Below are 24,905 nucleotides of genomic sequence, written 5' to 3' on the forward strand. Positions count from 1 at the left end.
CCTGGGCTGCATAAGGAGTGGTGTGACCAGCCGGACAAGGGAGGTGATTCTGCTCCTCTACTCTGCTCTTCTGAGACCCCACCTGGAGTACTGCATCCAGTGCTGGTTTCCCCAGCACATGAGGGACATGGAGCTGCTGGAGTAGGTCCAGAGGAGGCCACGAAGATGATCAGAGGACTGGAGAACCTGCCCTATGAGTCGGGCTGAGACACTGGGAGCTTTTTAGCCTGGAGAAAAGAAGGCTCTGGGGAGACCTTAGAGCAGCCTTCCTCACTACCTGAAGGGGCCTATAAGAAAACTGGGAATGGCTTTTTACAAGGGCTTGTAGTGATAGGATGAGGGGGAAATTAGGCTGAAGGTTAGGAAGAAATCCTTTGCAGTGAGGATGGTGAGACACTGGAACAGGTTGCCCAGGGAGGTTGTGGATGCTCCCTCCCTGGAGGTGCTCAAGGCCAGGTTGGATGAGGCCCTGAGCAACCTGATCTAGTGGAAAATGTTCCTGCCCATAGCTGGGGGCTTGGAACTAGATGGTTTTTAAAGTCCCTTCCAGCCTAAGTCATTCTATGAATCTATGCTCTGGAAGTGCTCTGCGGTACCCATTTTCTACTTCAGTTGGTAGCAGCCAAATAGCCAGCAGGGCCAGAATTTATTGCTGTTCTCAAATGGATAGGGAGGCCAGCCCTATTTGAAGGGACCATGCAGGAGGGGGTCACAAATCACTGCAGCACTACTGCTTTTCACAGCTTTATTTCTTCTGATGAGTGAGGAATGGGCATGTGATGGGCTGGGGCTTTTGTGATTGTTCTACAGGACTTCACAGTGGCCTTTCCAACTTGGGAACGTGCATGAGAGTGTGTGTGTTGGGATAAATGAAAATGCTGCTGGGATGGTAAGCAGGGATCAGTGAAGAGACACCCTTCTTGTATCCTGTGAAGCCAGGCTGAAAGAATTGAGGCTGGAGAAGACTCTGTGGAAACCTTAGAGCTACAGTTCAGTATCTGAAGGGAGCCTATAGGAAAGCTGGGGAGGGACTGTTTAGAAGGGCTTGGAGTGATGAGGGGCAATGGTTTGAAACTGGAATAGGGTAGATCTAGGTTGGACATCAGGAGGAAGCTCTTCACAATGAGAGTGCTGAAATACTGGAAGAGGCTGCTCAGGGATGTGACTGAGGCCCCATCCCTGGAGACATTCAAATGAGACTTGATGTGGGCAGCCTAGTTGGAGGTTGCTGACTGCAGGGGGCTTGGACAAGATGATCTCTGGGAGTATCTTCCAACACAATGCAATCTGTGAATTATCTAACAACATCTGAAAGAAAAAGAACCCCAAAAGCTTCCTTCTGGCACTGCTCTGCATCTCCTGGTGCTGCTGATTCACATCTGCAGTAGGACCACACAGGCAATTTCCCATTGTCCCTTCTTTGTTCAGGCAGCACCTGCTAGATACACTTGTTGTGATAAAACAAGCCCTGGGAAAGGAAATTAATTAGCTGGTGCCTTCTGGAGAGGCAAATGCTGCTTTGCTGTTGTTGTTTGCCTCAAAGGGAGCTGGGGGAGTGGTGGAGGGGGAGGTTCATATCCTGGCTTGTTTCAGTTGTTTGTGCACATTATTGGTTTCTCCAGACAAATTCATCGGGAGCAGCCTCTCTGCTCTGCGGCCTCTTTAGTTAAGTCACCGGGGGGAATGAGGAGGAGCAAACACTGCTCTGAGTGGCCATGAGAGCAGAGCAGGCTGGGAAGCTGTTGAGTTTGCCCTGCCAGCAGGATAGCTGGTGAGGAACTTTTTAGGGTGTCAGGTAATCACAGAATCACCAAGGTTGGAAGAGACCTCAAAGAGCATCGAGTCCAACCTGTCACCACAGACCTCATGACTAAACCATGGCACCAAGTGCCACATCCAATCCCCTCTTGAACACCTCCAGGGATGGGGACTCCACCACCTCCCTGGGCAGCACATTCCAATGGCAAATTACTCTTTCTGGGAAGAACTTTCTCCTCACCTCCAGCCTAAACTTCCCCTGGCACAGCTTGAGACTGTGTCCTCTTGTTCTGGTGCTGGTTGCCTGGGAGAAGAGACCAACCCTCTCCTGGCTGCAGCCTCCCTTCAGGTAGTTGTAGAGAGCAAGAAGGTCACCCCTGAGCCTCCTCTTCTCCAGGCTAAGCAACCCCAGCTCCCTCAGCCTCTCCTCACAGGGCTGTGCTCCAGACCCCTCCCCAGCCTTGTTGCCCTTCTCTGGACACGTTCAAGTGTCTCGATGTCCTTCTTAAACTGAGGGGCCCAGAACTGGACACAGGACTCAAAAGTGTGGCCTAACCAGTGCAGTATACAGGGGCACAATGACCTCCCTGCTCCTGCTGGCCACACTATTCTTGATGCATGCCAGGATGCCTTTGGCCTTCTTGGCCACCTGGGCACACTGCTGGCTCATATGATAGGACTAATGATAGGATGTTCTAATGATAGGACTAGGGGGAATGGAACAAAATTAGATGTGGACAGATTCAGACTGGATGTTAGGAAGTTGTTCCCCAGGAGGGTGGTGAGACACTGGCACAGGTTGCCCAGGGAGGTGGTGGAAGCCTTATCCCTGGAGGTTTTGAAGGCCAGGCTGGATGTGGCTCTGTGCAAGTGTGAGGTGTCCCTGCCCATGGCAGGGTGGTTGGAACTGGATGATCCTCGAGGTCCCTCCAACCCTGACAAGTCTATGATAGTGGGTCTGCTATCTGCCTGAGATGGAGGAGCTGGCTCCTAGGCACAAACTAAACCATTTTTCCAAGTCTCTGAGTTTTCCCCCACTTACCTCTTGCTTGCCATCTGTCATCTATCAGCACTACAACCTGGATGTGAAATCAAAGGCCAAACTCAACTGAGAGCCCAGGGATTTGTTTTGTCTGTTTAATTTCATCTGCCATGCCCCAGAGTGGAAATAAAACACCCTGCAGAAGCAGGCACTGCGTGAGAGGACAACACACCCAACCTCTGTGCCACGAGGTCCAACCAGCACTGCCAACCATAGCTCCAAATCTGAGCTCCCATCAGTGCTGCCCTGTGAGTGTGGTGTTGGTGTTGTGGCTGGTGCCACCTTGTTCCTTTCTTTTGGGATGTAAAGTGAGCGTTTGAACGTTGGATGTAAATTCAGATTGGATGTTGGGGAGAAGTTCTTCACCATGAGGGTGGTGAAGACCCTGGAACAGGTTGTCCAGGGAGGTGATGGAAGCCCCATCCCTGGAGGTTTTTAAGGCCAGGCTGGATGTGGCTGTGAGCAACCTGATCTAGTGTGAGGTTGGAAGGGAGGTTGGAACTAGATGATCCTTGAAGTCCCTTCCAACGCTAACAATTCTGTGATGCCCAAGCACCTATCCCCTACCATCCTAGCCCCTCTTTCTGTGTCCTCAGTGAACACATGGAGGCTGCTGTTTGAGGAGCCCATCACTAGGAGACCACACTCTGGCTGAATGGGTTGAACATCATCAGCAAGAGCTGCAGGTCATCCTGCCCACATGAAGTCAACAGAAAGCTTTGGGTAAGCAAGGCCTTGTCTTCCTGTTCTGAGCAGGGTGGAAGTGAAGATGCCCCAAGGTTTGTGCATTGACCTTGAGAGTCCCATGCTCAGCTGCTTCCCTGGCTGTACAGCACTGGCTAGCAGGAGTGGTGCAGAGGGGAAGCCATTTTCAGTTGGGGTGCAGAAGTTTTACTGTAGTTTATGAGCTGGTTTTCTCCTGTGCAGGCCCACCCAGTGGTTTTCTTGAGTTGCAGCCACCACCTGAAGGTTCAAGTGTCCATGCAGAGCTGCTGGTGGGGTTTGTTTTGTAGTGCTCGTCCAGTTGCTGCCCTTTCTGGAGCAGCCTGTAGTGTTTGGGATGAACTGGGGGTCTGAATTATTCTTTTAGTGGTCTCCAGCACATCAATCTCTGGACCAAGAGACCTTGTTCAGAATCCATCAACTTCCCTCCTGTCACAGTTGCCTGGCCTGGCTTCAATCTGATATCACTTGAGCTGTACAATGCTTTAACGCTCACTAGCTGGCTGGCTACTGAGTGTGGACAAGGTAGGCTCTCTGTGTTGTGCCATTTAATCATAACAGCATGCTCACATGGAAAACTGGCAACAGGCAGCATCATTTCACCAATGAAATACAAAGTTTGGGAAGTGTCTGGAATGAGGAGCATTCCCTTCCCATCCCCAATGCCAGTTTCTTTGGTGGATAATCAAGATTATGTCCAGCCCCCTGCTCTGACAGGCACACAGCACAGTGAACCCTGGCAATGCAGTCTTCACTCTCCAGTGGCATTAGCACAGCTAGGAAAGGATGTCCCTGCGTGCCCTCAGTGTGAATGAAGGTCCTCCTTAGTGGAAAACATCCCTGTACACCTCATGGAGTCACTTCCATTTCTCTGCTCTAAATGCTAGTGGGTCCTCCTTGTTTCAGTCTGGTTGTGGCCAGGTTGCTGTAAAGCAAAGCTGACTGGCAAGAGAAGGAAGACAGAGCTTAAATAGTGCATAGCTCCCTGCATATGCTTAAACAAAAACCAGAAGAGAAGCCATCAAGGCAGACTCTTTCCATTCTTACTACATCACCTTTCTGTAGTCTTAACTTTCCTCTGGCAGATGGAAGAACATAACCTTAAATACTTTTGCAGTATTTATGTGGCCTGGCATACACACCCTGTAGCAGCTTCCTTTCAGCAGGGAACACAAATGAGAGCTGCCTGCAAATGTTCTGTGTAGATGAAACTCCCTGCACAGCTTTACATTCTAACCTGGGGTGCAATGAAAGCTCCCAAGAGCAGATGGAGGCCATTAACCCTGCTTTAGAGAGGCTACGCTTCAGATAGCTGTGTCCCTGCCCCACAGAGGCAGCCCTGCCACCCAACACAGAAGCTTCCAGGATTGTAGACATCTCGCCCAAGGCAACTGTGAGCCTCCTGTGTCCCTCCTGCTAAAGGTGGAGGTGGATACCCAGCCATTTTGTGTGAGGAAGGATCCTAAGGGGAAAGCTTTGATGAACAATAGAGGAGGGGAATAATTAAATTGATCTGGATGACACTGCAAAAGAGATTAGCCTCCTCTCCTGAGACTGTGGCAGAGTGTTGTGACTTCCCATCTCAAGTGTGATGGGCCTGAGTCCAAACCCTTCTGCCCAAACACGGCTTGTGCCTCTACAACAGGCACTCTGAGTCCTCCTCGTGTGTACACAATCCCCAGGCGGCTGACAGTGGTTTAGGGTCCAGCAGGTAGTTAAATAACCAGGGTCCTCAGGGTGTGTCATGAGAGGATGGAAAATGTCAGGGATGGGTGTGAGCAACATATTGCAAGTAAATTGCCCCTCTTCACTCTGTCACCAGCGATGGAAAAACGTGAGTGGTGTGTCCATGGACTGGGATTTTCAGCAGAAACCTGATGCCCTGCACCGCAAATTGGAGAGTGAAGGAGGGTTGGGGCGAGCTAACACGTGTGTCTGAGGCAAACAAATGAGTAAAGCCTCTTCTCTGTAACCAGCACTGTGTCCTGCTTGCCTCTCCTGCTCAGTCTGCAGAGAAAATGGGCATCAGGTCACTCAGGCTTGGAGAAGGGTGGTAAGGCTGTTGTGCTGCACCTGTGGCAGACAGCAGGCATCGCTGCCCTGTACCCACAGGCTGCCTCCCCTCCCGCAGCCCTCGGCCCAGAAGCTGTAGTCCTTGTGCCCAGGTCCCAGGTGCCCCCAGCCTGTGCAAGATCAGGGGGCTGAAGAAATGGCTGTGCTGAAGCTCGCTGTCAGAGAGGGGACGCTTGGCAGCAGGCTCCTGCTCCTCCTCACAGCTCATCTCGCTCTTCCTCGCTGCAGATGCAGGCGCTCCTCTGGCTGTTCATGAAGGAGCGGCAGCCCAGGGTCCAGACAGCGTTGAACACAGTGTCTGCCATGGATTCACAGGCTGCCAGGAAGGAAGAGATGATGGTGGCAGGTGAGCAACAGGCACAGCTGAGGGCTGAGGTGGAAGCTCCCTCAGCCTGAGCCCTGTGCTGAGCTGGGGTGGTATAGCAGGCCTTGGGGGTACTGGTGGATGAGAAGCTGGGCATGAGCCAGCAATGTGCACCTGCAGCCCAGCAGGCCAACGGCATCCAGGGCTGCATCAAAAGCAGTGTGGCCAGCAGGTTGAGAGAGGTGATTCTGCCACTGTGCTCTGGTGAGCCCTCACCTGGAGTACTGTCCAGCTGTGGGCCCCCTGACACAAGGAGGACATGGACCTGCTGGAGCGAGTCCAGAGGAGGGCCACCAAGATGATCAGAGGGCTGGAGCACCTCTCCTACAAGGACAGGCTGAGAGAGTTGTGGTTGTTCAGTGTAGAGAAAAGAAGGCTCTGGGGAGACCTTATATCTATATTTCAATATCTGAAGGGGGCCTACAGGAAGGCTGGGGAGGGACTGTTTAGAAGGGCTTGGAGCAATAGGATGAGGGGCAATGGTTTGAAAGTGAGTAGGGCAGATTTAGATTGGACATTAGGAGGAAGTTCTTTACAGTGAGGATGGTGAAATACTGAAACAGGTGGCACCAGGGAGGTAGTTGAGGCCCCATCCCTGCAGATGTTCAAGGTCAAACTTGATGGGGCCCTGAGCAATCTGCTCTGGTTGGAGATGTCCCTGCTGAATGTAAGGGGGTTGGACAAGATGAGCTTTGAAGGTCCCTTCCAACCCAGTGCCTTCTGTGATTCTCTTTTGGCTGCTGGAAGCATGGGCTGTTGTCTTCTCTCTGGGGTTCCTTCCTGCTGAACTGGGGGCTCTTTGCTCCCTCAGGTGGCACCAATCTGGCACCAACTTCTTTTCCCCCAGTCCCTGCTCCCTTCTTGTCTCTCTCAGGGTTTTCTCCTTGATGGATCACTAAGGGCACTCCAAATAGCACTGTTTACCAAGCAGACCTCCCAGAAGACCTCCACAGCAGTGTCTTTCCTGGCTCACCCTGCCCTCAGTTTTGCCTACAGTCACTGCTAACCAACTTGCACTGCTTTTGGGGACTTCTAGTGCCAGCTGCCAGCCAGCATGAACAATCCTACTGCTGTTGCAGCAGCAGAGCTGTCCATACAGCTTGCCTGACTGTCAGCCTTTTGTCATCCCAAAACACAAGCCTAAAACTTCTTGTTGATGAATAAATAGGTTAATAACAGCTCTTTTTAGGCTTTACTCACTGTCACTAAGACTGATTGCTGCATGCATAATAGATTTAGGCAAGCCAAATCTCGGCCTCTCCGAGCACCTCACACTGCTGCTGCAGGAGCCTGCTCAGTCGGTGGGTGTGGGAGAGGCTCTGGTGGGTCAGTGGGAAAACCAAGGCTTTGGGTAACTGGCTCTGCTGCAGGCCACATGAGGAGGGTGCAGCTGCTCTTCCCTGCCTGCTTTCTCTGAACTGGTGACTTGGTTAAGAGCTGGGATGATGGTGGAGGAGGACTGTGTGACAGAATCACAGAATGGCTTAGGTTGGAAGGGCCCTTAGAGATCATCTGCTCCAACCCACCTGCCATGGCAGGGTTGCCTCTCAGCTAGACTTGGTTGCCCAAGGCCTCATCCAGTATGGCCTTAAACATCTCCAGGGAGGAGGCATCCACAACTATACTGGGCAGCCTGTTCTGGAGTCTCACCACCCTTGTACTGAAGGACTTCTTCCTAAGATCCAGTCTATGCCTACTCTCCCTCAGCTTCAAACCATTCCCCCTTGTCCTATCTCTAGACACCCTTATAAAAAGTCCCTCTTCAGTCTTCCTGTAGGCTCCTTTCAGGTATTGGAAGGCAGATCTAAGGTCCCCCAGAGCCTTCTCTTCTCCAGGCTGAACAACCCCAGCTCTCTCATCCTTTCCTCATGGCAGAAGTGCTTCTACCTTTGGATCATCCTTGTGGCCCTCTTCTAGACTAGTTCCAGCAGCTCTGTGTCCTGCTTGTGCTGGGGACACCAGAACTGGACACAGTTTTCAAGGTGGGGTCTCACCAGAGCAGAGTAAAGGGGCAGAATCCCTTCTCTTGACCTGCTGGCCACAGCCCTCCTGATGCAGCCTTCTGGAGTGCTGACAGGAGCTATTCAGAGCAGCCCTGAGGACAGGGAGTGGCAAGTGTAGAACACAGGGCAAGAAGAGGCAGAGCCTGGGGATCAGAAGATGGCTCAGAGTTTCCTGTGTGTTAGCAGCTACCTGTGCCTCCTGCAACAGCCAGGACAGAGATGCTGGAGGAATCTAGTCCTTCTTCACTATAGGCAGAGGTGGCTTGGCTCAGCCAAGCAGTGTGGGTTCTGCTCCACCTCAGCTTCCTAAGGTCTATCAGTCTGCTTCACTGCTGCAGGCAGAAGGGAAAAAGGAGCAATCTGAAAACTTGGCAGGGGAAAATCTGAAGAGATAGGAAGAGGTTGGCTGCATGAAGACCTGCAGATAAGGGTGGCCATGAAAGATTGGCTGTGCTTGACCTGTAGCACTTGTATCTCTGTCCACATTTCTGTTTTCTCTTGCTGACCTGCACAAGTCTTTCCAAACACTACACTAGAACCAATGTCAAGCAGATTTGTCCATGTGTCCTAATCAGGCTGGAAAGCAAACACTTGTTTAACTCTGCCTTGCAGTGGGGCAGGGGCAGTGGGGATGAACCCCAGGGGGCTGGCCACAGTTAGCTGAGAGAAACCCAGCAGCACCACCAGTTTTGTTAGCATTTGGGAGCTGGCCCTTCTCAAGGGCTCTGCCAGCTTTTCAGGCCAGAACTGCTGTAAATATCTTGTAACTGTTTCAGTGTCACTAACTGAAGGGAAGATCTTATCTCTGCCTGTTCTGTGTTCCTGCCACGCAGCCTATCTGCAAGAGATCGATACCAGCCTTAGAGAGGATGGGGATGCTCTGAAGTGGCCTCAGGAAGAGCAGCCTGGGAGAAGCTTTCCTGCTGTGGCTGATTTCTGGAAACAGCAAGGAAAGTATTTTCCCCTCCTCACACAGAGTAGAGGTGCTTGGTGTTAGCACAGGGGATCAAGAGGCTGGCTTGGGCTGTCACGTGTAGCCTTCACAAAGAGAGGAGCATCTGAGGCAGCTGGGGTTGTTTAGTCTGGAGAAAAGGAGGCTGAGGGGGGGATTGTCTCACTCTGTACAACTCCCTAAAAGGGGTTGGAGCTAGGTGGATGTTAGTCTCTTCTCACATGTAAGAAATGATAAGTCAAGAGGAAACGGCCTCAAGTGGCACCAGGGGAGGTTTAGGTTGGACATTAGGAGAAATTTCTTCCCTGAAGGGAGTTGTCAAGCCCTGGACCAGGCTGCCCAGGGCAATGGTGGAGCCCCCATCCCCAGAAGGGTTTCAAAGTTGTGCAGATGTGGTGCTGAGGGGCATGGTTTAGTGGTATCCCAGCAGTGCCAGGTGGATGGTTGGACTTGATGATCTAAAAGATCTCTACCAAGCAGCCCAATTGTATGATTCTAAAAGCAGCCTTTACCAAGAGGCTTTTCTCAGAACTGCAGGCTGAGGATTTGGAAATTAAGCAAAGCCAGGGAGACTCTTGAGTTGCTGACACATCACGAGAACTTTGTTAGCATGGAGGCTTCTGAGCAATCCAGACCTTCCCACAACGGCTCAGCCACCACCCACGCCCTGCTGGGTCCCTGCTGCCATTGCTATCTCTTATCTGTGAGCCAGATCCTGGAGAGCTTCTGTCCTTGGCTCTCCCAGTTTGTTGGCCCTTGGCCATGTAGACTTTTCAGTGTGTGGCTTACTGGCCCTGGAAGGCTTTTTGTTCCCCTGTGAAGGTGTTTGAACTCTCAGGGAGGACACCCAAGGGTTGAAGGAACTGCTTTCTAGGGGGGTTTGTGCTGTTTGTGGTTTTATTGCTTTCCACAAGTGCTTTGTAATGTTTTTCAAATGTAAATTATTGTAGGTCTCTGGTCTGGGGACAGAAGTGCAGGGGGCAGGTGGAAGGGGCAGGTCTGCCTTCTCACTGCTCTCTGACCCATCTGTGGCAAGGTCAGGAGGGCTGAGCCACTCCCTACTGCAGAGCATTGCTCCTCTGGGCAAGGGTGATCTGCACAAGGGCATTGAGTCCATCATCAGCAAGTTTGCAGATGACACCAAGCTGGGGGCAGGAGTTGATCTGTTAGAGGGTAGAGAGGCTCTGCAGAGGGACCTTGCCAGGCTGGACAGGTGGGCAGAGGCCAACAGCATGAGATTGAACACATCCAAGTGCCAGGTTCTGCACATTGGCCACAACAACCCCATGCAGTGCTACAGGCTGGGGTCAGAGTGGCTGGAGAGCTGCCAGGCAGAGAGGGACCTGGGGGTGCTGGTTGATGGTAGGCTGAACATGAGCCTGCAGTGTGCCCAGGTGGCCAAGGAGGCCAATGGCATCCTGGCCTGGATCAGGAACAGTGTGGCCAGCAGGAGCAGGGAGGTCATTCTGCCCCTGTGCTCAGCACTGGTTAGGCCACACCTTGAGTCCTGTGTCCAGTTCTGGGCCCCTCAGGTTAGGAAGGATGTTGGCTTGCTGGAAGGTGTCCAGAGGAGGGCAACAAAGCTGGGGAGGGGTTTGGAGCACAGCCCTATGAGGAGAGGCTGAGGGAGCTGGGGTTGCTTAGTCTGGAGAAGAGGAGGCTCAGGGGAGACCTTCTTGCTCTCTACAACTACCTGAAGGGAGGTTGTAGCCAGGTGGGGGTTGGTCTCTTCTCCCAGGCAAGCAGCACCAGAACAAGAGGACACAGTCTTAAGCTGTGCCAAGGGAGGTTTAGGCTGGAGGTTAGGAAGAAGTTCTTCCCAGCAAGAGAGATTGGCCATTGGGATGTGCTGCCCAGGGAGGTGGTGGAGTCCCCATCCCTGGAGGTGTTCAGGAAGAGCCTGGCTGGGGGGCTTGGTGCCATGGTTTAGTTGATTAGATGGTGCTGGGTGATAGGTTGGACTGGATGATCCCAAAACTCTTTTCCAACCTGGGTTATTCTATTTCTATTTCTATTTCTATTTCTATTTCTATTTCTATTTCTATTTCTATTTCTATTTCTATTTCTATTTCTATTTCTATTTCTATTTCTATTTCTATTTCTATTTTTTTTCTATTTCTATTTCAAAGGGCTCCCTGCCCACCCCCTGCCCTCCCTGCCATGGTTTGTTCCCTCCTCAGGGGCTGCCAGCCTGGAGGCCTACCTTCCACCTTGGAGACAAAGCCGAGGCTGCGCTTGAGGTCAGAGCAGATGGAGTGGAGGCACCAGCGGAACTTGGCGTCGCAGCGGTACTTGTTGGCCCCGCAGGTGTCGTAACAGATGTCCAGCTGGTTGCAGCACTTGGTCATAGCAGGGATGCCCAAATCTAGCTGGGAAAAGACAGAAAAGAAGTGTCCCTTGGCTGCCTCCTGGCCTGGGACTCAAACAGCTGACACTGAGTGAGGTGTTGCTGAGCCCAGCTGCCTCCTTTTCCAGAAGCGACCCCTGATAGCTGGGGCAGCAGGAGGGGCTGTATGGCTCTCCCTCAGCAGCTAAAGAAATGCAGTGTAGACCACATTGCCCTCTCTCTCCTCTGTCTGACAGCTGGGCCAGCAGGAGGGGCTGCATGGCTCTCCCTCAGCAGCTAAAGAAATGCAGTGTAGACCACATTGCCCTCTCTCTCCTCTGTCTGATAGCTGGGGCAGCAGGAGGGGCTGCATGGCTCTCCCTCACCAGCTAAAGAAATGCAGTGTAGACCACATTGCCCTCTCTCTCCTCTGTCTGCCTCTGGTAGAGAGGTGGGAAACACTTCCTCCAAAGCCTTTTGCTAGTTCTAAGTTGTCAAAGCTGATTGGAGAGCTTCCTGTTCTTGCCAGCAGTGGCCAAAGCCCCTTTTCCCTTTTCTCCTTTTCCCACAACCTTGCCAAGTCCTGCTTCTTGCCCTAATCCATCTGCTATAAAAGTGTTGTGAATGCCTCATTTCTCAAGGATGCCCTTGTCAGGCCAAGAAAATACAGCTTGGGCCAGGGGAGTTGTTCTTGCCTGGAGGTAAACAGCAAGTGTAGCTAATAGCCATGATGGGGAGGATGGGGCAGGAGGCCTGTCTTCTCCTGCAGAGACTGGACCCATTAGCTTGTTATAAATTCTTTCTCTTTTTGGCCTTGCTCATGTAATATTCAGGAGATGAATTGTGTCTCCACCACCACCTGCATAAAGAGGAGGCCCCACAGAAATGTCCACAGGGTTTGCAAAGAAATGTGGTCCAAGGGACTCATCTAACATGAAAAGTGGGCTGTAAAGGAGAGGGGGTTTCAGAGCAAGGACCTGACTAATTGCTCATGGGCAATGGTAATGCATGAGCTAAATGGGAATTCCTGTTTTTAGTGCCCCCTGGGAGTGCTTTTCCTGGTGGTTCCAATATAAACTCATTAATTGCCTTTCAAATAACAAGTGGTGCAGCTCTGAAGCCCTCAGGCTGGTTTCAGAGCTTGCAGAAGTAAAAGGCATGGGAGGGGGCAAAGGGCCAGGTGTGGGGAATGCCTTCAAGTGTTGCTGTTTGCACATTGTCACTGAGCTGGCCCAGCACTACATGTGTTCCCTGTCCTATCCTGAGGGCAGGGCATCACAGGATGGTAGGGCTTGGAAGGGCCCTCTGGAGATCATCGAGTCCAAACCCCTGCCAGAGCAGCACCACGGAATCTAGTGCAGCTTGCACAGGAACACATCCAGATGGGTCTTGAAAGTCTTCAGAGAAGGAGACTCCTCAACCTCCCTGGGGAGCCTGTTCCAGTGCTCTGTGACCCTCACAGTGAGGAAGCTCCTCCTCATGTTGAGGTGGAACCTCCTGTGCTGTAGTTTCTATCCACTGCCCCTTGTCCTATCACAGGGCACAAGTGAGCAGAGCCTGACCCTTCCTTCTTGACACCCAGCCCTCAGATATTTATAGATGTTTATTAGATCCCCTCTCAGTCTTCTGCTCCAGATTGTTCAGGACCTTGATAAAAGTACATTTCTCCCCACTGGTGCTCTGCTTGGCCAGGTACCCCTTTATTTGTTCTCTTTTACTGCCAGCAGCAGTTGAGACCTTCATGCCTCCCTGACTGACAGTGAGCTAGGCAGTGCTCAGACTGCAACAACAACAACAGCAAAGTGTGATAGCAAAATTCAATGGGTTTTGTTCTCTGCATCAGTTAGAGGTGAGGAATGCAATTTTGAATACATTGCAGGAGAATGGAGAACAATTTCAGAGGGTTAACTGTGACAGGGAGTAATGGAATCATTGACTCATAGCATCATTGAATCACAGAATGGTTTGGGTTGGAAGGGACCTCCAGGGCTCACCCAGTCCAACCCCTTCTGCAGTCAGCAGGGAGAGGTCTGGAGCACAGCCCTGTGAGGAGAGGCTGAGGGAGCTGGGGTTGCTTAGCCTGGAGAAGAGGAGGCTCAGGAGAGACCTCATTGCCCTCTAGAACTCCCTGAAAGGAGGTTGTAGCCAGGTAGGGGTTGGTCTCTTCTCCCAGGCAACCAGCACCAGAACAAGAGGACACAGTCTCAAGCTGCGCCAGGGGAGGTTTAGGCTGGAGGTGGGGAGAAAATTCTTCATAGAAAGAGAGACTGGCCACTGGGATGTGCTGCCCAGGGAGGTGGTGGAGTCACCATCCCTGGAGGTGTTCAAAAAAGGCTTGGATGTGGCACTTGGAGCCATGTCAGGAGGTGTTAGGTGTTAGGTAACAGGTTGGACTTGATGGTCTCTGAGGTCTTTTCCAACCTGGTTGATTCTATGATTCTGATTCTATGATTCTGATGTGTTGCCCTGCTTGCCATGGACATGCAGCCATAGTCTCTGGCAGTCCAAGCTTGTCCTGTGATGCCACACCAGTGAGATTGCTGCCCTGTTTCAGAGCTCTGGCTTCAGAGGAACCATCATACAGCAGCTGCTTAGGGCAGCCTAAGCCTTTGCCCTTCCTAGTATGGAAGAGAAAATGGCTGGAAAGGGCTTTGGTCAGATGGGACAGGCATGGATGGGGTCAAGGTCCTTCCAGACAGGAGTTAGGAATGTGGCACTGCACCTCCATGAGAGGGTTACCTGCTGCTCTATTCCTGCACTGGGAATGCTTCCTTTGGTGACTCTGCTTTTATTCAGAGGAGGCCATAGGAAAATTGGGGCCCAGGCCCCAGCAAAGGTGTCCAGCTGGGCAAATACTTTGCATGCAGAAAATGTGCTTTGGGCCTCCCTCCTCCGTTTTTAATTCGGTTTGGGGAAGTTTTTCTACTTTTTTTTCCTCATTTTTCCCTATTTTCAGCTTCTCTCACAGTCACTTCCTGTGTGATAGCTACTCTAAAATCCTCTGTTCAGATGTTTTTTCCTGTCTGAAATGGAGGCTGGGGGGAGACACTCTCACTCTTGACAGCTCCCTGAAAGGAGGTTGTAGTGAGGCAGGCATTGATGATAGGATCGGATGAGAGGAAGTGGCCTTGAGTTGCACCAGGGGAGGTTTAAGCTGGGTAGTAGGAGAAACTTCTTCCCTGAAAGGGTTCTCAAACACTGGTAGAGGCTCCCCAGGGAGGTGGTTGGATCCCCATCCCTGGAGGTGTTAAAGAGAGATGTGGTGCTGAAGGACATGGCTTAGCACCAGACCTGGTAGTGCTGGACAGCGGTTGGACTGGATGACCTTAAAGGGCTTTTCCAAGCAAAGCCATTTCCTGATCCTGTAACAGCTTTAGGTGTTTCCTGTGATGAGAGGCTTGGGTCAGCTGGCAGTGGGGGAGGGGACAGTACATAGACTTCCAGGTACCTTGAGCCCCAGAAAATTTGAGCTACAGCCGTTGGGTTCTTGGGGTTTGTAGTGAGGTCGCGGCATTGGAGCCTTCCCTGAGGAAGAAAGGAAGAGTGTTAGGAAAGCAAATCCTCCTGGGAGTAGTACCAAAAAGCAAAGAATGACAGGCAGCTCCCCTTTGGTCTGCATCCCCGAACATTTCCTTCTCTTCCAGGCGATGCAAGGAGTGAGGGACAGGTACTAGAGCTGGCTGTGAGACACTGACTCTTCTCTCGGCCCAGTCCTGTCAAGGCTCTACAGCCTGGCACCTTCCCTGGCTTGGCTACTGGAGCACTGTGCTGTGTGTGAACAGTGTCTCCAGTGGCCCCCAAATGTGTAAGCTGGGATGAGTCTAGTCCCTATGCTTAGGACTCTCCCCAGCCCTTACAAATGGGCAAGTTTCTCTGTGCAGTGTGGGGTTTTGCAGGTGATCCTGCTTCAGCAGGGGGGTTGAGTTCAGTGATCTCTGGAGGTCCCTCCCAACCCCTAATGTTCTATGACCCAGTGCCTCACACTTCCCACATCTCCTAACTTTTTCACAGGCTTCTTGAGAGCTCTAACCAACTGGGGGGTTAACTCCTCCAAGAAACTACTAGCTTAGTAAAGGGCTTTCTTCCCATCCTCAGTTCATTCTTGGAGTTCTGGTATGCTGTGGGTTTCCACAGAATTGTGTTAGACCTCTCATGCCTCCTCTTGGTCCATTTTCTACATGTAGCAATGCACTGCCATGGTTTTATTCCTTTATCTCTGCCCTCCCTTGGTTTGCTTCTTAACATGCCTAGAGGAGCAAGGGTTTGCTCTGTGAATCATTTACCCAGGGTAGAAAGAGCCCAGCAGGCAATAGGCTGAGTAGCTTCAGCAGTGATTGAATCTGTTTACTTTGCTTGGAAGATGTGCATGCCCTCCTGTCTGCCTGCCAGCCCATCCTGGGGCTGTCTGTATGGCTGACAGAGGCTCAGGGTGTGAGGGGTGGGCATCTAGGGTTGGGGTGAAAACTGTCCATGTGTCCAGATGCTGAAGCATGTCCAGAGAAGGGCAAGAAAGCTGGTGAAGGGTTTAGGGCAACTGTCTAGTGAAGGGCAGCTGAGGGAACTGAGGTTGTTTACTCTGGAGTAAAGGAGACTGAGGGGAGACCATCTTTGCCCTCTACAGCTCCCTGAAAGCAGGTTGGAGCCAGGTGGGGGGTGGTCTCTTCTCCCATGTAACAAGTGATAGGACAAGAGCAAACAGCTTCAGTCTGCAGCAGGGGAGGTTTAGGTTGGACATGAGGAGAAGTTTCTTTCCCAAGAAGGTTGTGAAGCCCTGGACCAGGCTGCCCAGGGCAGTGGTGGAGTCCCCATCCCTGCAGGGGTTGAAAAGCTCTGTAGATGTGGTGCTGAGGTTTAGTGGTGACCTGGCAGTGCTGGGTTAATGTTTGGACTGGATGATCCTAAAGGTCCCTTCCAACTGAAACAATTCTCTGAGAGGAGATCTTGTCTGTTCCCTGACCTGTCTCACTCTCTTTCTCTTACTCCTACCTCAACCCCCATCTCCATCTAACCAAACACCTTTTGTTGGGGGAGAACAAGCCACCATCTCCATCTAATCTAACACCTCCTATTGGGGAAGGGTAAGCCACCAGGCTCCTTCAGTGCCTTGACCCCACTGTGCAAGGAGCTTGTTTATGGGAGAGGGATTGTTCCCTGCAGAAGCTGTGGGGACCACCTCTCCAGGAGTCAGGTTTCCCTGGACTGTTCCTTGACATGTGTTCAGTGCTTGTTCTCTTTCTGTCCCAGCTGGGTTTACAAAAGGGAGATCTCAAAAGCAGAGTGAGGTGCTAAAACAAGACATCTGAACCCTGCTTGGGAAAACTTTGTCAGCTCTGTGAATGCTCCAACAAAAACACCTCTGAGCTGAGCCCTCTGGAAGTCCATCGCCTGCAAGCCTCTGCTTCCCTGAGCACTGCCAGAGAATTTATAGCAGCAGAGGATAGATCTCATTTCACCCTCCAGGCAGGGCTGGGTTCTTCTGAACTCCATTTCCACTATTTTCTCCTTGTCAGCACTGGAAATCAATTAAGAAACTCCCCTCCTCTTTTTCTGCCCAAGTGCCTAAAATGCCAGTAGTTCCTACAGCCATAACTCTGTGCTGCTCTTGAGAAGACCTCCAAGTGAAATGCTGCTGCAGATCTTGGGTAGGAATGTTCCCAGCACCTTCTGAATGAAAAATTGTCAGAGTGGCTTTGTCTAAACAACAGGTTTGCAACAAATACACAACAAACTGAAGTCCTGCCCAGCTGTGAGACACCAATAATGGCCAGTTCTCTCCTACCCTGCAGAAATGCAGTGTGCACCAAGGATTTAGTGGTCTGCGAGCCAAGATAAAGCTCTCTGGCTGATGTTAGCACCAGCTGATGGCTTTGTGTGGGAAGGTGTCTCTCAGGACAGCAGTTACTGTTGTGTCTGTACCTTTTGGGCCCCTTTTCACAGAATCCCAGTGTTGTAAGGGTTAGAAGGGACCTCTGGAGATCATCCAGTCCAATCAATCCCCCTGCTAAAGCAGGGTCACCCACAGCAGGTTGCCCAGGATCACAAGGTTCAGGTGGGTTTGGGATCTCTCCAGAGAAGGAGACTCCACCACCAGGGCTCTGGCACCCTTGCAATAAAGAATTTTTTGCTCCTGTTCAGCTGAAACCTCCTGTGTTCCAGTTTGTTCCCATTGCCCCTTGTACTGTCACTGGGCACTGCTGAAAAGTGTCTGGCCCCATCCTCTTGCCCCCAACTCTTTATCTGTTAATCAGAACCCCTCTCAGGCTGCTCTTCTCCAGCCTAAACAGCCCCAGGTCTCTCAGCCTTTCCTCCTCACAAAGACTCTCCAGTCCCCTCAGCATCTTTGTAGCCTCCACTGGACTCCCTCCAGTTGTTCCCTGTCTCTTGAACTGGGGAGCCCAGAACTAGACAGTGTCTTCCATATGTGGCCTCACTAGAGCAAATATAAGAGAGAGAACAACCTCCCTCAACCTTTGGAATAGCTCAAATCTGCTTTGTGCTCCAGGTATAATTTTCTAGGGCAGGAAGCAGAATTTTGAGCAGGTAGAGCTGAGTTTGATGCTAGACAAAGAGCACAAATCAGTTGGCTGCAGCACACCACTGTCATGGGGATTATATCTGCACCAAAACAAGGCTCAAGCCTGTTGAGCTGACAACAGCTTGCACAGTGCACTGTTTGGTGGTTATGCTGTTGAGAGAAGCAATTACATCTGTGTGGGGGCTGAATCTATCACCTCAGGCTCTTGAGCAGCATCAGGAGACGAGGGCTGCACCCAGGTCTTGGTGCAATTCACTGCCTCCTTGCTCATTTTGAAAGGGATGAGAACTGGGACTCAGAATTCAAATGGTCCTGAACTGAGGCAGGAGGCAGAGGCAAGCTCAAAATCCAAGATTGATTTTGCAGTATGAGGTCAAATTTTCATGGCTGGCTTGTAACATTGACTGTGAATTATGTTCCTGCAGCACATTGTCAGTTAATGGGGTAAGGTGGCAAGGCTTGTTTGGAGATGGGGAGATGAGAGATGGTTTCCAGAGAAAACCTTCCCTCAAGCTGAAGTTACAGCTTCTATAATGCCTTAGGGGACTTGAGCATCTCCCCTGTGAAGAGAGAGTGAGAGCCCTGGGGCTGTTTAGTCCTGAGGAGAGAAGGCTGAGAGGGAATCTGATCTGTGTCCATAAATATCTGAGGAGTGGGTGTCTAGTGGAGGGGGCCAAGCTCTTTTGGGTGGTGCACAGTGATAAGCCAAGGAACAATGGATACAAACTGGAACAGAGAAGGTTTCAGCTCAACATGAGGAGAAACTTCTTTCCAGTGAGGGTGACAGAGCCCTGGAGCAGGCTGCCCAGGGGGGTTATGGAGTCTCCTTCTCTGGAGGCTTTCCAAACCCACCTGGAAACATTCCTGTGTGGACTGCCCTGAGTGATCTGCTTTGGCAGAGGGGTTGGGCTTGATGATCTCTGAAGGTCCCTTCCAACCTCTAACATTCTGTGTTTAGAAAGCTGGCTTGAGGGGGGAATAAAACCAATCCTCACATGAGAATTGTAGTGATCAGCAAAAGGCTTAACTGCCTTCAAGAGCAGCCCTTGTAGGAAGCCTTCTCCCCTCCTCTCTGAAAAACAAAGCTTAATCATTCATTAAGTGCCCCTTTGTGAACTCTTTCTCAGCTAGATAAAGTCCAAGACACCACAGCTAACCTCTCCCCCACATCCTGCTTCCTAGTTAACAGGACCCCCAAAGCAAAGCAGAGCTCAGAGGTGTGCTTGACGGCCTGAGCATCGACTCAGGGCTTTTGTTTTCTGCTGCTGCTTTCTCATTCTTACAGGCACATCTCTGATGGGAGGCAGGACTTGGTGGGTAACACTGCCTGCTTGCTAGCTGTGTTTCACCAGGGGCCTGTTGTGGTTTGCCTGTTTGCACTGCTGGGGAGAGATACCAGAAGGCAGCTGCAGGCACAGCAGGGACCTGCCCAGCAGCGCGCCGAAGAGCAGCACTGATGTGTGGAAGCAAAGCCTTGCTGAAGAAGCCTCTTCTTGGTCTACTTCAGGGCACTGCCTTGGTGGCCTGGCCTTAGAAGTTCAGTTTCTAATGGGAAGTGAGTTTCCCTGATGCATTTTAATCTCTCCAGGCTGTTGTAGCTGTGCCAGGAGACTGGAAACCAGCCAGCTGGCTGGAACAGCTGCTGGTGGTGCAGGAGGTCTCAGACACTGCAGTACTGGCGCTGCTGGCAGGGGGAAGTGAATGTGTTTCTGGATGAATAGATGCTCTCGGGGGGCTCTGCTGTTTTTCATGGTCCATTGTTATTTCTCTGCCCTGGGCAAGCGGGCTTTGAGCAGGCACTACCCATGCTTACCACAGCCCTTTACTACTGCTTGGAGAGCCTAGCTTTGAAGGCTCTTTTCCCACAGCCTGGCTGTGCCTGCTCATCATAAGCCCCTCAGGATGTGAAGTAAAACATTGAAGCTCTGCCTGGCCGGGCAGCTGAAGGAAGCTATCAGGGGATTTATTCCCAGTTCAAGCTGTTTGCCCCCCAGGATACTCAAGGGAGATTTTGTAAGGGGCTACTTGCCAGCAAGTGCCAGAGTAACCCTCCTGTCCTGATTTAAGGGAGTAATCCATCAAGTTGTTTGTTTCAGACCTTGCTACCTCCTGAGGACTCAAGAGGACAGCCTTACAGCCAGGACAGCCAAGCGCTGTGTGCTCAGCTGAAGATGGATGGGGCAATCACAGGTGAGTCCTGACCTTTATTGTGGCAGAATAAGCTATTATTGGTGTCTCTTGGCTGAACTGAAAGAAAGTAGAAAGCATTACTTTTGTTTGTGCCTGGGGAAAAGGCAATCAGTCCCTGATTCAGCAGGAAGATGGTAGAGGTGGTGCTTATTCCGCCGGGTCTTACTGGTTTGAGATTGTCCCTGCATCCCCTCCACTTTGCAGTGTCTGTGCTAGTGACCAGCACAGACAAATGGTCCTGGAAGGGGCCAGGAAGACCCTTGGAGGCACAGGAGCAGAGTTTCAATAGTTCCCTCCTTCAGCCAGTGATTGATGAGTTGTTCAGCAGAGGACAAGAACAGAGCTTACACTGTGCTTGTTTGCTTTCTTTTCCAGGTATAGCGTTTCCCCAGTAAGAGGCAAGATGCTCTCAGGGAGCAGGCAGGGTTTGCACCTCTCCATGGAGATGCTCTTTCCCCTGCCCAGAGCATGGGGACCAGGACAAGGAGAGCTCCAGCCTCGGGATGTGCCCAAGAGAGGTAATCCCTTCAGGACTTGGTGAGTCACCCTGAGGTGAACTTGTGCCAGCCTTCCCAAACCTTGCTTGAGGCAGGCTGCAGTCCCAGCCATGTTGTGCTCACTACCAGGGTTTTCAGTCACTGTATGAAGAAGGGCAAGTCCCTTTCTGCTCTGAGCTTGGATCATGGTGTGGACCCAAAAGAAGGTTGTCACACGTGGTGTGAGGCTGCCACACCATGGGCCTGTGGACAGGCTGCCTCATGGGCAGATGGCCTCATCCTGTGTGCTGTGGTGTGCATGGGGGCTTCCTCCTGTCCCCAGTAGGCCCCATGAAACATCTGTGGAAACATGAGCTGCTGGGGAGTGCTGTGGGGCCCCAGGCTGAGTAACCATGGCCACTGTGGGACTGAGGTCATGGGCTGAGACACTGAGGTCTTCCTACAGGTCTGTGAGGCTGAGGTGCTTAGCCTGGTGTCCTCTCTTTGCTGTTAGCATGGGGCCTGAGAAGCAGAGCTGTTAGGAGCAGGAGGGCAGATATATGCACATTAGTTAAACCCAAATCAAACCCAACAACTTTAAGGCTGATTTTAAACTTTCCTTGTGTGCCCTTTGGCTAAAGGAGGCCTATCTGCACTCACCCTGACTGGGAGCTCAGGTCCCAGCACTTGCAGCATCTTTCTCCCAGCACACTCACTGCTGGCCTGGGAGGTGCTTCCCTTCTGGGTGGCATTCCAGACAGCCCTGTGCAGGCTGGAGAGGCACAGCATGAAACTCACATTCTGGAAGAAATGGGATGCCTGTGGACTAAAGCTGAGTTGGAGGGGTCTCCAAACTGTGGAGCCTGTCTCTGAAAACCAGTGCTTAAGGAAGGAGAGGGGCTGACATCACCCCACAGCCATCTTGTCCAGATGGGGGATGTGGGATGAAGCTGGGAAGAAAGGGCTGGTGGACAGGTGTGGATGGGTGACAGAGGGCAGTGACACTGTGGGGACAATTGTAAGGAGCCTGGGGAGAGGGCTGTTCCCAAATGGGTTGTTTCTGCACTACCCTGCTGATGGTCTATGCCTCCCAGTGCCCCACAGCCCTGCTCCATAGGACCTGCCCCACTGCACCTCTGCATTCTGGGTCCCCTGCCCTGCCGGTGCCCCTCCTGTCCTGCTCTCCCTGAGATGTCTCTCCCTTTGCCCTGCCCCCAGGACAAACCAAGCTCTTCTTTTTGGGTAAATCACTACAGGCCAAGGCAGGCAGCAGCTGCCACATTCCACCTTGGGGACTAAAGGTTCCATTGTGGTGACAGCACCTCTGGTTCACCTTCCTGCTCTCTCCCCTTCTCCAGCCCTGGTTATTGGCCAACACACAACTGCTCCGAAGGTTGCTGAGATTAGAGCTGCTGGCAGTGCTAACAACCCCTTCTGGGTCAGGGCTCTACAGGCTGCTTGTCCTCCCTGCCAGAGCCTCCCTGCCTGCCCTGGTCCTTCTCCCCTGGGGTCTGCTGGGCAGCCTGGTTACCTACATCACAGTATCACAGTGCAGATCAGGTTCGTGATCATCTGAAGAACCTGAAAGTGTTCAAGTCCATGGGACCCGACGGGATACACCCACGGGTGCTGAGAGAACTGGCAGAGGAGGTTGCTAAACCCCTCTCTATTATATTTCAAAAGTCCTGGCAGTCTGGGGAAGTCCCCACAGACTGGAAAAGGGGAAACATTGCCCCCATCTTCAAAAAGGGCAAGAAGGAGGAACCAGGGAACTCCAGGCCAGTCAGTCTCACCTCTGTGCCTGGAAAGATCATGGAACAGATCCTCCTGGAGTCACTACTCGCTCAAAAGAATAGTGAAGAGGTGATTGGGAACAGTCAGCATGGCTTTGCCAAGGGCAAATCCTGCCTGACCAACCTGGTGGCCTTCTATGAGCAGGTGACAAAATTAATAGCTGAGGGGCGAGCAACTGATGTCGTTTACCTGGACCTGAGCAAAGCCTTCGACACTGTCCCGCACCACATCCTGGTCTCCAAACTGGTGACACATGGGTTTGATTGGTGGACCACTAGATGGATAAGGAACTGGCTTGATGGCCGCACCCAAAGAGTGGCTGTCAATGGCTCCATGTCCCAGTGGAGGCCAGGGACAAGCGGAGTCCCTCAGGGATCAGTCCTGGGACCTGTCTTATTCAACATCTTTGTGGGGGACATGGACAGTGGCATTGAGTGCACCCTCAGCAAGTTTGCTGATGACACCAAGCTGTGTGGTGCAGCAGACACGCTGGAGGGAAGGGAGGCCATCCAGAGGGACCTGGACAGGCTGGAGAGGTGGGCACAAGCCAACCTCATGAAGTTCAATAAGAGCAAGTGCAGGGTCCTGCATCTGGGTCGAGGCAATCCCAGGCACAAATCCAGGCTGGGCAGGGACTGGCTGGAAAGTAGCCCTGAGGAGAGAGACTTGGGGGTGCTGGTGGACAAAAAGCTCACCAGGAGCTCTCAGTGTGCACTTGCAGCCCGCAAAGCCAATCAGATCCTGGGCTGCATCAGGAGAAGTGTGGCTAGCAGGTCGAGGGAGGTGATCCTCCCCCTCTGTTCAGCTCTGGGGAGACCCCACCTGGAGTACTGCCTCCAGTTCTGGAGCCCCTATTGCAAGAGGGATGTGGAGGTGCTGGAACGTGTCCAGAGAAGGGCCACGAGGATGATCAGAGGGCTGGAGCACCTCTCCTATGAGGACAGACTGAAGGAGTTGGGGCTGTTCAGTCTGGAGAAGAGAAGGCTCCGAGGTGACCTAATTGTGGCCTTCCAGTATCTGAAGGGGGCTACAGGAAGGCTGGGGAAGGACTTCTCAGGATCTCAGGTAGTGATAGGACTAGGGGGAATGGAATGAAGCTGGAGGTGGGGAGATTCAGGCTAGATGTGAGGAGGAGGTTCTTCACCATGAGAGTGGTGAAGCCCTGGAATGGGTTGTCCAGGGAGGTGGTCGAGGCCCCGTCCCTGGGGGTGTTTAAAAGCAGGCTGGATTAGGCTCTGGCCAGGCTGATCTAGTGTGGGGTGTCCCTGCCCGTGGCAGGGGGGTTGGAACTAGATGATCCTTGTGGTCCCTTCCAACCCTGAATGAAACTATGAAACTATGAAACTATACTAAGGTTGGAAGAGACCTCGAGGATCATCAAGTCCAACCTATCAACACAGACATGTCTTTGCTGTAAGACCTGCGTCCCCTCCTCACAGCCTCTGTGCTCTGCACAGCAGCTTCAAGATCAGGCTGTTCTTGGTGAGAGGGAAAGACAAGGCTTCAGTATCTCTGCACTGGCACTAGCAGAGGCTGCAGAGGCTGTTCTCTGCTGAACATGGCAGCAGCCACGGCTCGGACACGAGCTGGCTGCGGGCTTGGGGAAGGAGAGTGCCGCAAGCTGCCACAGGAGAGGGAGAGAGGGAGGCAGACATGAGCAAGGAGAGAGGAGGCAGCAGGAGTGAGGTTCACTTACCATACCGACACCTGTACTGACAAACACCGTTTTTCCCCCCAAGCAGTTCCAAGAAGGAGTCAAAGTAGCTGTTAACTGTTTCGAAGCTGTCCCGGATGGTGCTGATGCCCCACTCGGGGTAGGAGGCTGCAGCCTGGGCGGCCGGCTGGCCGCTCGTCTCCTGGCCGCTCTCCTCGGAGCATCGCCCCGAGCCCAGCGTCAGGCACACAACTGCTGCCTGCAGGAGCAGCCACATGCTGCAGGGTCTGGGGAGGAGTGGGAGCGAGCTGCTGTGTGTAGGAGGCAGGCAGCGAAGCACCCCCCACTCCCCTGGACTTTACACACTGCTGAGGGAGCCAGCATGAGGTCACCGCAGTCAGAGGGCAAAGTGCACCCTGGAGCTTTCAGCCACATTCATCTCGCACAGCAGCAGGAGGGTTTGTTTCACAATCCCCCTGCAACAGGCTCAGTGCCTGCAGCACCATGGTCTCAGCTTCCTCCCAAAGGGACCAGGGGTGCTGAGTGGGGCTCTGTCTGCCCATGCTGTGCAGCACATGGAAGACCCTCTACCTGTCCCACCAAAGCAGGGGCTGCCCTACTCTCCCCAGCCAGCTGGGAAATGAAGACTAGCACTTTGTTTCTGCTGCTCAGACTGTGAAGGAGCACCCCTCAGCTTTTTCCTAGGCCTTTAGGGCACATCATAGGGTAGGACAAGACATCCATCCAGCCTTGTTGCTGTGGGGAATTGCTCCTAGCAAAAGCTGTGGGACAGTTGTCCTGTGAAGAGGCTTCCCATGCCTGCATGCTCAGAGCAGGGTGCCTTGCAGGGCAGAAAGGGGTGGCAGAGATCCCCATGTCCTGCTCTGCTGTGGCTAGAGGGTGCTGTTGGGCCTTGCAGAGGTTGATCCAGCAGCTAGGAGTAGTTCAGGCATAGAAACACTGCATTAGAGCAATCCTTTGGCATGTCCCCTCCAGTTACAGGACCCATGATGTA

The 24,905-nt window shown here is 52.3% G+C and overlaps 1 protein-coding gene across 2 annotated transcripts; it reads right to left on the reverse strand.

The window, feature by feature from the left end:
• Nucleotides 1–757: 757 nt before the first annotated feature.
• PLA2G12B (phospholipase A2 group XIIB) lies at nt 758–24,217 on the reverse strand. 2 transcript variants are annotated; one of them, XM_068140359.1, is made up of 4 exons: nt 23,933–24,217; nt 14,690–14,766; nt 11,119–11,284; nt 758–1,308 (listed from the first exon to the last, which is right to left on the reverse strand). In XM_068140359.1, exons 1-4 carry the CDS (start codon nt 24,165–24,167, stop codon nt 1,295–1,297), a joined length of 492 nt encoding a protein of 163 aa, XP_067996460.1. In that variant the 5' UTR covers nt 24,168–24,217; the 3' UTR covers nt 758–1,294. The 2 variants fall into 2 exon arrangements, with proteins under 2 accessions (XP_067996460.1, XP_067996459.1); XM_068140358.1 differs by lacking the exon at nt 758–1,308 and adding an exon at nt 4,057–5,912.
• Between the last annotated feature and the right edge of the window lie 688 nt (nt 24,218–24,905).

The sequence above is a fragment of the Melanerpes formicivorus genome, unplaced genomic scaffold, assembly GCF_026170545.1.
Source record: "Melanerpes formicivorus ecotype bairdi unplaced genomic scaffold, bMelFor1.0.p_v2 SCAF_6, whole genome shotgun sequence".
Lineage (NCBI taxonomy): Eukaryota > Metazoa > Chordata > Aves > Piciformes > Picidae > Melanerpes > Melanerpes formicivorus.